We start from the raw sequence: 12,157 nt of genomic DNA on the forward strand, positions 1-12,157 counted from the left end.
CTTTTACAAACAAATCAATTTGGTGCTATAAAGAGCCTAAAAGGACTGAAATATTTTGTTTACTATTATATTGAGACGATAACTATGTTGGCGACGTAAGTTAATTATCTAATCCTACTGTTATTTTCTTGTGTGCACCCCCGTGACCACTTATCAGGAGCCGCCACTGCATGCAAACACTTAGTGTAAAAAAAATTATACTGTTTAGCATTTTATATTTAGCATCCTATAATTAAAATTCACAGTGAAATCTTGGCTATAATTTACCATTTATTAATTTATAGTAGTAATAACTTCTTTTCCCCCTAATATAAACTGGACTATCCTTTTTATATAATGGCACCAACAAACTTTCCCTGCGGTAGTGTGGTATTGGAGTCAAATACGCTGGTATAAAGTGCACTGGCCACTGCCTACTGTGGTACCATGCTGCATGTGTCAATATACCTGAGAGAAAACTTACAAAAATGACCAAGTCAGATGTTAAATTATGGACTTGTACTAAATGCACAACAGTTAAGACTCTTGATAACCCCTCTGTAGAGGAAGATGCTCCTTCACCAAAGAAAACCAGTCAGATACCAGAGCTTGAGGAGGTGAAATCAAAATTAAAAAGAACACTAAACGCAAGAACGTGACCTGGAAACGTCATTGACTTTAGCTGCAGAGCTGGAAATGCTCTGTTTGCTGGAAAATTACCAACTTAAGCAAGACTACCAGAACATACAATCCCATAACTCTATCCTAAAAGCAAACCTGGCTAGTATGGAAGCTAAATTGGAAGATCTGCTAGCTAATGAGGAAAAATATATCAATAAAATCGAGGCTCTCCAGGTAAAACTGCAGGACACTCTTCTACAACTGGAAAAAAGTAAACTGCAACAAGTAGAACTACAAAACATCTTTGAAGAACACGATCAAACTCAAGGCCACCTTATTTTACAGTACTCAGAAAAGATAAGCATTTTGGAGAAATCCCTTTTAAAACTGAACAAATGAAAAACATCATCTACAAGAAATAGCTAATGAGACCCCAACACCAAAATGCTATAACACTTCGGAAACTCAAACATTCGATGGATATCTTACTACTACTTTGACCACACCACCACTCCTCTTGGAAGTAGCACAGCTAAGAAAGAGGCAAGAAGAAATGGAGCACACAGTAAGGGAACTAGCTGATAAGCTCAAAAACAATCCCAACCCGGAACAGCATAAGATTAAAATGGTCCCTTGCCCTGTCTACAGTAAAACAAATAAAGACAAGCAAAAACCAAAGAGCCAATCTTATACTAGCATTAAAAAACCTAAACATTTTGGTAAAAAAGAAAAATTTGTTTAATGTTTCCCAACAGGTAGCAAAAAGTAAACCAAGACCATTGACAGAGGATCTCTACCACTTGACAACTGGATTGACTGGGGGAATCAGTGAAACCCCGAAAGAAAAACTGTCTACAACAACGCTGACAGAGGGAATCCAGCCATCCGACACTGACAGAGGAATCCAGCCATCCGACACTGACAGTGGATTCCAGCCCATCCGACAACTTCTCAGGCAATTGGATTAACTGGGGGAATCAGCCAAACCCCGACAGAAAAACTGATTGAAACACCGCCAGAGAAAACTAGCCCCATTACTGGTTCTTATTTAAAAGTGAAGAGGTGCCCACCAGTGACATCCCAAAAGCTAGGAGAAAATGAAACTTATGAACAGTTTTTCGTTAGAAATATCTACAGCCATCAAACCAAACATCCCTCTCTTTTTTTTAGACAACACTCACACCAAGAAGAAAATAAATCAGACCAGGCACAATCCCCGAATTTTTCTGAACTCCAACCTACTAAAAAAACAGTACAAAACGACTTCATAATTTACCATCAAAATGTAAGAGGACTATCTAAGAAAGTAGATAGGCTTAACCACATTTTAAATACTGATAACCCAACCATTTTAATAATAACTGAACATGGATTAAATACTAACAACCTGTTACTAACAAAATTTGATGGTTATTCATTGGTTACAAAGTTTTGTCCGGGAAGATCACAAATTAGGTGGAGTGGCCATTTACATCAAAGATACAGCAAAAATTGAGGCAGAAGAGATTAACATATCAGAGCACTGTCTAGAACTTGTATGTGAAGCTGCATTAGCAAAATTTATTATTAAATCACACACAATAATATGTGCTTGGAATCTACCCGACCCACCAGGAGGGCAAGCAAGATTGGCAATGAACACCATCTCTTCTGTTCTTTCATCCATTTCAAGCTGAAAATAAATCCCTAGTCTTAATGGGTGATGTTAACTTTGACAGACTTACTGAAAATACTGACAACAACACTGTTTGAAGAGGATTTACTGACTTACGGAATCCGACGTCTTCCACTGCCGGCAACTCGAATAACTCACAACTCAAGATCATCCATTGACTGTATATGTACAAACCTATCAGAGGATAAAGTAAGCTTTTCAATTACTGAAACAGGAATATCTGACCATTTAGGACAATCATGTAGCTTCCATCTAGGAATTAAAAACGTACTCATGAAAATAGAAGCTCATTCAAAAGAATCTACAGTAGGAGAAACCTTGAAAACTTGAAAGTTACACTTGCATTAGAAAACTGGGATTCCGTTCCACAATGCCCTTGATGCAGAAGAAGCCTTCAAATCATTTCAAACCATAATGGCTAGAACACTGGATCATGCTTGCCCAAAGAAAAGAACTAGAACAAAACGTAAATCTAAGCTTAAGATCTACTATGATTGAAGAAGTTATGATGATGAAAGATGACTTCCTTAGAGCACACTATAAGTATGAAATGACGGAGAATGAAAGCGACAGGATAACAATGATTTCAAAAAAGAAAGCGTATGACATTAAACTTAGAACCCTTAAAACGCAACAGTGCCGCTGAACATATAGCTCAATCAAACAACAAGTCCAAAGCTCTTTGGGAGATTATCAATTCAGAAAAACAAAACAAACTATCATGCAGTTCTTTATCGAGTTTAGAAATAGATGGCAAGATAGAAAACAATCCATATCTTATAGCCGAACATCTAAACCTCTACTTCTCACAGATTGCAGACACAACACTTGAAAAATCCTGTAACGAGATTCAAAACAATAACATACTCCCCCTAACTGGAAATGCCTTCACCTTATATCAAGGTGAACCACTAAATCTAACTCCTACTGAATCCAGTGAAGTACTAAGAGTTATTCAGTCACTGAAATTTAAACTCTCTTGTGGTGTTGATGAAATTCCATCGAAAGTAGTAAAACACTGTGCAAACACATTTAGCAGCCCCACTTGTAAGCATAATAAATAAATCATTTAATCTTAGCCAATTTCCATCTGGTTTGAAACTCTCCAAAATTTACCCTAAACACAAAAAAGGCTCCACAACCAAAGCAGAAAACTATCGCCCAATTTCACTGATCTCCACCTTTTCAAAGATCATAGAGAAGATTGCACTTTCAAGAATGCTGGTCCCACCTTGAACACTATGACCTAATAACAAAAAGTCAGCACGGCTTCCTCAGAGGAAAATCTACAATCAGTGCCATCACAAGACAAGCCTTACTGAATACGTCATCGACCAACTTGAAGACAATAATTATGTATCAGCAGTCCTATTAGACTACAGTAAGGCTTTTGACTGCTTGGGGCATGAGCTGATTCTTAAGAAACTGTCCGCACTAGGAAATTCAAGGCAGAGCAAATGACTGGGTGGCTAGCTATCTCGAGGGACGCAAGCATAATTGTTGAAGTAAAGAAAACTGCAAATGGACAAAGCTGTACTTACAGATCCAAAACAGCTCCAGTGAATAGAGGAGTCCCACAGGGCTCAGTATTGGGTCCATTTTTTGTTTGTACTTTTTACTAATGATTTTTCACATTATATCAACACTGACAATGTAAAAACTATTATGTATGCAGATGATACAACCCTTCTTATAAAAAATTGACTCCACACTGGGCCTGCATGCAGACATTGTCCACATCAACAAACAAAACTCTGCAGTACTGCCTGAAAAATGACCTGGCAATTAACCCAACAAAGACCACCCAAATTAATTTTAGCAGAAGACAAGATCAAGTGCCTAACGTCCAAAACATTACAATACAAAAACAATCAAAACTATTAGGCATAGTGATTGATGGTGATCTTACCTGGACTGATCATATTAACAGTTTGACCAAAAAGCTTGGATCCGGAAATCTACGCAGTAAGAAGAATTAAGTGGATAGGAGGACTGCAAGCGCAAAGACAACTTACCATGCTGTTTTTGAATCCCATATAAGGTATGGTATATCAGTATGGGAGGAACATCCTGCCCATAATCTTAGCAAGATCTTACTCCTCCAAAAAAAAGGCAATAAGGACACTGGCAGATCTGGGACCACTTTGAAAGCTGCAGAGAAGCTTTTAAGACTTTAAAAACTCATGACTGTCATAGCACTGTACATCTACTCTGTAGTTGTCCAGACAGTTGAAATGGAGTTACCAAGAGCTAAGGATACTCACTCCCACAACACCCGGAGAGCAACTGACTACCTCCTTCCTGGACACCATACTACAACGGTAACAAGCAGGAAACCATCCTACATGGGAAGAAAAATCTTCAACACCCTAACCCTCTCAACCTGAAAAATCTTGGAGGGAATGAGATGAAGAAAAGCCTTCAAGACTGGCTCATGGAAAGACCCTTTTACACCATGACAGAATTTTTTGACTCTGTAAACAGTACATTGTAAAGCAAGAGACCTGGATTTTAAATTCATTGTAAATTTTGACGCCATTACACTTCTTTATGCTGATGTAAATAAAGAATTTTTGACTATTGACTATTGACTATTGACTATTGACTATTTAGTTACAGTATTATTAAAAAATGGTTAAGTTGACAATGGCAATGTTTTAGTAAACTATAAAAATGAATGATTTCTTAGTGTTGTATCATTTAGGAAGTGGAATTCAGGTTATAAAACTAAAATAAAGAAAAAAAATAATATAAAGGTATGTTCTAAAAATGCCTTTTTTGAGATATCCACCTTTTTTACTAAATAATTTATATATTTGGAACAGCTTAATTGATTAATGAGAAATGTTGTCCATTATCCATTCCTACAAAGATCTAGTTTAAGGAAAATACAGTAATCATCATCCCATATTCAACATCAAATGGCAGACATTTTCAAATTAACAAAAACTGTCTGTTTATATAAAATCCAAAAGATAACATTTCAGTCCTTTTTATTTCCCATCCTATGGTACAACTGCCAAAATTATGAAAAACAGTGTACTAGTTGCATTTTCCTGCCAATACGACCTTAGCTAACGTTATAGTTTTCTGCCACCTCTACAACCCTTGCATTCAAGTGCGCCCAACTAAAATTGCCAAAAAATGATGCGGGGATAAAATAATTATAAGCAGTCAAAATGTACTAAAACGGGCATTGCGGGACATTTTTACAATAAAATAAATACTCTTTTTAGTAATATAGACGTTGCAAGTGAGAAAACTTTACATCCAGAAGGCGTTATGTAACGTGGTTTTTGAATGGTTTTGTCATAACTGTGATACACTCTCGGTGATGCTGTTTTGATAGCCATACCAACAGATAGGAAATAAAATGGACTAGAAACAATTACTCTAATTGTTGTTTTTAAGGTAACCGTAACACACGACTTTTATAATGATTAAAAATAAAAAGTTTACTTACGTCTCCGGCCTGGTTCAGTATCTGGATGGTCATCTGATCTGCCACGGTCCACTGCTGTCCCGACATGACGAGGTGGTGGGGCGGCTCATGGTCTTGTCCGGAGTCCTGGGACCAGATAGTCACGGTGTCTCCTGCCTTCACCTTGGAGTTAGCTCGGAACTTGAATGAACATGACTCATCACTGGTCTTCGCCATCACTTGCCACCTGCCCACCAGCAGCTCCTGTGACAACACAACCCAACATAGAGATAAACTATGGAACTGAGCACAACACAGGATACATGGTTCACTAGAAATCCAAATGGCATACCGCTCCCTTGCTACTGAAGGGCAGTCAAAGAGCAGGTGTTCAGCAGTTTCCTCCTGCTCATTACACCTTCTACAGAGCGGATCCTCCTGAAGGATGCCGACACTGTGAGGATGCTTCCTCATGTGACCATGTCCCGTGATGAGACCAATAACCCGAGAAGAAATTTATCTATTTAATGAGAGAAGGTCCAACGCAACCCTGGAGGAAGGTGACTGTAATACCATTCTACCCATTCTCAAGCCCGGATGCAACCTCCACCTTCTCTCATGGTCCGCACGAATCCATTTCGAGACAACCCTAGAGGATTCACACCTTGGAACACACCGCATTACGGTTGAGAGCCCGTCATAATTGTCGCTGAGCATGACCAGGAACCCAACAAACGGTCACATTGTTGATTCTGGCAAGAGAGGAAATGGCCTGATAGCAATCCCAAACCAGTTTGGATTTGATCACGCAAGAACAGTCCAGCACCATCAGTCCAGCGCTGCCTGACTGTCCGTGAAAATATTAATCATCTTGCTCCTATATCGCAGACGAAGATTCTCACAAGCACATTCCATAATGGCTGCAAACTCCGCTTGAAAAATCTACGGAACTAACTACTTGGACATGTTAGAACTCTATGTGTTTCCACAAATTGATGATGTTGAAAGGTAAAAAGGAATAACTGTTACTTTCCAACAAGATGGAGCACCGCCTCACTACAGTCTTATTGTGTGTGAAGCTCTCAATAGAAGATTCCCTATAATCAGTGGATTGGTAGTGGTCCTCTTACATGGCCACCAAGGAGCCCTGACTTAAATCCTTTAGATTTTTTTTCTTTTGGGGTTTACATAAAAAACATTATCTACGCTCACAAAATATCCAGTACCTACAACATCTAAAGGACCAAATCACCGATACAATAACAACTGTGACTCCTGACATGATAAAGAGGACCTGGACGGAGGTGGAGTATCGCTTTGATGTGTATTGTGCCACAGGCGGAGCTCATATCGCAACATACTAAATATATAAATAAAAATTTATGATATTTTCTATCTTTTGGTGTAAAAATAGTTAAATTATTTTTATTGCATTCTGAGTTATTAAAAATTAAAATTAAGGCCACCTTTTTCGATGACTTTTGGATGTATAATTATGTAGCTTGGATGCTGTATTATAAAATATAATTTTTTTATTACAAAAATATTGATCAGTATCTAAATCTAGTATTAGAAATAAATAGTAGACCACTGACCCTGTTCCCTTTGTTGTGCAGCTTTATAAACTTGGCTTGAGGATCAACATCCACCACCTCCAAGTCAGTCTTGTAGCTGGACGAGATCGTGTAGTCCTGGAGGCTGCTGGTCTCACTGTCCTCCAGCAGAGTAGTGCGCTTGCGCTTGGCCGAGCGAGCTGGCGTGTCACGGCGCAGTGGGGTCAAGCGGGAGACATTAGCCGGGCGCCCGGGCGTACCTTGTACTGGAGTGATGTTCAATCTGGCACAAAACCATTCTGCTGATTATAAATCGTAAAAAGTATAACTTCATCAACATTGTCAGTGATTTTGAAGCTTTTTTAAGAACAGTCTATGCACTGGACATCTAATACCTTTAAACGAGCAATTCTTTATATTACGGCTTCAACTATTTTCATCAAATTTAGTATTGCATTTCTTTTAGGAACAGGTTTCTAATCGCCTAAATAGAAATTCTTTTGTTGACTGTTGTTTGCATGGACAAATTTTAATGGAGCAACAAATTTTCAAATTAATTAGTATGTCATTTTTTAAACCGTCACACATATTTGGAAGAGCTTCATAAAAAAAATATGAAACATAAACGCATCTTTTTGCTCTAGCATCCTTTAATGAAGAAGATGACAGAACAATAAATAGCCATGGTTTGCAGACAAGTATATCATAAAATGAATCCCAAAACATGATTTACCAGAAAAAATACCAAGCAAAGATCGGTTTCCTGATGTTTATTTTTAAAGACACAAGGTCACACAAGCGTTAACATTTATATTACTGTACCATTGTTGTATTATGTAGCATCAAAATGGTTTCATGCTAACAAATTCGCAAACTTAAATTACATAGTTTTGTTTTTGAGTTCATATCAATCTATTAGTTTCTGTGCTTGTAGTTTGGTAGATGATGGTCAGTTAGCACCTGTTCACATGATATGCCAAAACTTGCTGTATCCACAAATTCATAAACGAATTGCTCTGTAAACTCAAACATTCTCAGCAATATGATTCCATACAGTTTCATACTTATGAAACATAGGGTACACAATAAACTGTTATATATATAAAGTACTTTATACTGTTATTTATGCAGGCAAACTCTATTATGCATAGTAACAAACACTTTTGCGAACATAAGGAATGTATGTCAAAAGTGAACATTCATTAATTAAGAGTAAGGGTATTAATCTTTACTCCTTATTTTAGTGTTTGAGATGACACCATATAATATAATCCCAATATATAAATATATAATATATAAATATTTAAAAAAAATATATATATATATCATCACGTAATACATCAAGTAAAATTATTTATGATGGTCCAGTTCTTATTCTCATTGTGAAGATCAAAAAAAAATAATTGCTCTGCAAAATGCTGGATTTTAATGCAGAAAAAAACCGTTGGTGAGACAATGTATGACTTGAAAAAAGATTTTATTCCTCAACATATTGATTTCAGTACTGAGCATTGTATTTCAATGGTAAAACTGTGAAAGATGACTAGTTTCAACATACCGCTCTTCCTCAGACTCCAAGAGCTTGCGATAGGCCGCTATCTCCAGGTCCAGTTGTACCTTGATGTCCATGAGATCCTGGTATTCCTGCATGCGCTGCTGCATCTCTTCGTGCAGGCGAGACAATTCACGTTCCTGTCGGGAAGACTCCAACATGTGTCGGTTGCGCTCATTCTCCAGCTGCTTCTCCAAGTCACGCACTTGCAGCTGGAAGATGATCATTGAACATCAAAATTTGTTAAATGGGTCTCATTCTAAAATTTCTGTAACCCAACTAACACAAAATTGGTGGTAACCAAACTTTTACACTAAAATTTCCAGCGCCAAACTATGTTGTAACTGGGGGAAATGGTCTAAAAGTTCCGCAATCATAAAATGTTTTTATGAATTTTGCAAACAAAAACCTTTGCAAAACCTTTTAACCGCCACGCCTTAAGATATATCGTGCAACTCTAGTTTTGTGAAGAAACGCCACACCCAAGTATACTGGTTTTCATATTATCAGCGGTTTTCTTTTTTTTATAAGCAGTTATTTTTGTTAGAAATGTCTAAAATATACCTATTCAGTTGGTGGTGCTATCTTGTGGACATTACTCAAACTACTTAGAAACTACGTGCTTTGTATCGTCCATGGGTTCGGAAATAGTTACGTTGATATTTTACAAGGTGTTTTCCGGTGTTTATTCGTAGATAGTAGTAATGTTGTTATTATTTGACATTACCTGAGAAGTTTGTAAACATTGTTGATTGTTTACTCTATTTATTAAACTATAAATAATGTGTTATGTCAAAAACTCTTAAAATTGGGAAAAAATTCTTGGCACTGGGGGATCTTAGTACATAACTAAAACTGGCACTCGAGTGTTGCCACGAATCCAGGAACACGGCAGTTAAAGGGTTAATCAAAACAGTGAGCGAAGTAAGAGAGATAGAGTCCACGCGCTATCACAGTTGTATGTGTACTAAGCATAAAAACATTTTGATACAAAGATAATGGCTCTAGCCGTACCCACTATCTCAACAGGTCAAAACGTACGACTACTTTCTGGATAGCCCTCATATGAAAGGATACAAATTTAAAAAATAAAACAATTTGCATGTCATCATTAAAATAGGTATTTCAAATACCAAAGATATTTCTGCTGTTAAAACAATTATTTTGTCCTTCACTAATTGTCATTTGTATAGTAGCTGACTATGTTCACATTAAGTAGATTTTCGTATTATTGAGATTAGTGGGACACAACTGTATAAAAAACTCAACCCATTTCACAAATGTAACAATCCAAAAATGAGGAAATAAGACACCGTGGCAAGGTGAGATGATCAAAACCATTATGGCTGAAATCATGTATCAAACAAATTAGAAAACCATTTCTGACTACTGAATTGAAGAACAATTGCTAGTGTAACCATTACTTCTAAACACGATTTTTAAATAAAACTCTGTCAAAAAATCGTGTATGAAGCAATTTTGTTCAATTTGCATGTGTATAACAGGGAGTCAATGGTTTTTGGACAACTGATGAGCAGTCTGCTGTTTAACTACATTCTTAATTAAAAGAGTATTGAAATTAAATCATGATGAAACAGAGAAAAAAATCAATACTTAACCAAATGTTATATCTTCTATTGAACAAATGATGAAAAATCTAATAGATCATTTTTTCTGGGTCATAACACAGTTCAGCATTCATTTTGTAATTTCTTCCATATAATGTAACTCAAACTGCATTGCTTAATCTTTCGACCACAGCGTATTGTTCAACCGGCCGAGCTAGTTGCACAGTATTTTCAGACTAAGTCACTCAGACAGCACAGCGTAGCTCCGATACCACGATCGTTTTATTCACCTTTCATAATGAAAAGTAACCATTTGTGTTGTATATAACTATTTTGTTGCATTTGTTAACTACTTCCTTTAGTATTTTGATTCCATCTGTCAAGATAAAATCTTTGTAACTGTATTGGCTTATTTGATAAAGGCTATAAATATTTGTTTATTTCACAATTCTTTTACTACAGAACACCATTAATTCTACACCAACAACAAAAATTTTTAATAAGCCATGCATAAAGTTATTATAAAATACAAACTTCATTACGTTATACTTTTTAGAAAAGAATCTTAGAAGTATTTTAGTTAAACAATAGATCTACTAAAAATAGGGGGAGGGAGTTTTCCCTTCTTCCCCTCCTACCGTCCTTCACCAGTCCTACACACAATCATAGCTTAAAACATATTTTCTGAACTTAGCTTAAACCAAAGATTAAATTTCTATTATTATAATTATCATAACTCTTCTATAGAGTACAAGGCTTTGTTGGTGAAAAAGATTTTTAGCTTCTTCTTCTTAAATTCTGATTGATAAACTATTGGGATCTTAAAGTCCAGTGAGAGTTTGTTATAAACTTTGGAGCCTATGTAATTTGGTTTGGTAAAGATTTAAATATGATTTACCTTTTGATTAGACTCTACCAAAATTAGATGAGTAAAAATTTTTTTACTTTCAAACCTCAAAACAAATTTTAAGTCTAGGATTACAAATACGGTGAAAAGAAATATAACATATTTTATTAAAATCTTGCAGAACTATCAATTTTGGATTTGACAACTTTCGGTAAGGATTACAACTCACCGTGAGAGCAGCATTGGCAGCCTCCATGTCAGACAACTTGCGCTGCCACTCCTCTTGGCGCACCGACATCTTGCGCATCTCCTCTATGGCACTGGCCGCCTGGTTGCTGTTACGGTCCAGTTGTCGCTCCAAACTGTTAATCTACAACAAACACACGAATCTTCACCGGTTGTTTATATTTAAATAATATCCGACTTAAACCCTAAGTTATAGGAGGTAAATTTAGTAAAAATCCTTTTAAAGCTATTCTTTATGAATGAAAAGCAGATATCCTCAGTTAAAAGAAATGCTTTTTACAAAAAAGGCAACACACTAAATGTAAACACATTTACATTTTCAGTGTAAATTATAATTTGTTTGGTGCAGGTAACAAATGAAACATATGTCTCAATAATTAATTATTTAATGGTATAGAAATTAACATTATCTTTAACAGCTGTTTTTATAAAATAAATGTTTTTCCCTTCTGATTTGCTTATTGGCTGGTCTTATATATTTTATAAAGTGACCTCGATGTACACTTGCTTTGCTTTTCTTTTATCTATATAATTTTATTACTTAATTTAAAGTATTAATTGGATACCTATAACATTAACTTAAATTGCTAAATTATTGCCATATTTTAGACACATACAGAGTAGTTACCAGGTATACAGTTATATATTACTGGTCATACAAATGTAATTTAGTGCATCTTTCATTTCATTTCATT

The 12,157-nt window shown here is 36.1% G+C and overlaps 1 protein-coding gene across 1 annotated transcript in view; it reads right to left on the reverse strand.

The window, feature by feature from the left end:
- LOC124355312 (lamin Dm0-like) overlaps positions 1 to 12,157 on the reverse strand; it is a 61,436-nt gene that overhangs the window by 7,396 nt on the left and 41,883 nt on the right. The window contains exons 5-8 of the mRNA XM_046806404.1: positions 11,446 to 11,586; positions 8,808 to 9,013; positions 7,292 to 7,532; positions 5,739 to 5,960 (exon numbers count right to left, since the gene is read on the reverse strand). Of these exons, the coding sequence (XP_046662360.1) occupies positions 5,739 to 5,960; positions 7,292 to 7,532; positions 8,808 to 9,013; positions 11,446 to 11,586 (810 nt within the window). The remainder of the gene's footprint in view (positions 1 to 5,738; positions 5,961 to 7,291; positions 7,533 to 8,807; positions 9,014 to 11,445; positions 11,587 to 12,157) is intronic.

The sequence above is a fragment of the Homalodisca vitripennis genome, chromosome 2, assembly GCF_021130785.1.
Source record: "Homalodisca vitripennis isolate AUS2020 chromosome 2, UT_GWSS_2.1, whole genome shotgun sequence".
In the NCBI taxonomy this organism is placed as follows: Eukaryota; Metazoa; Arthropoda; class Insecta; order Hemiptera; family Cicadellidae; genus Homalodisca; species Homalodisca vitripennis.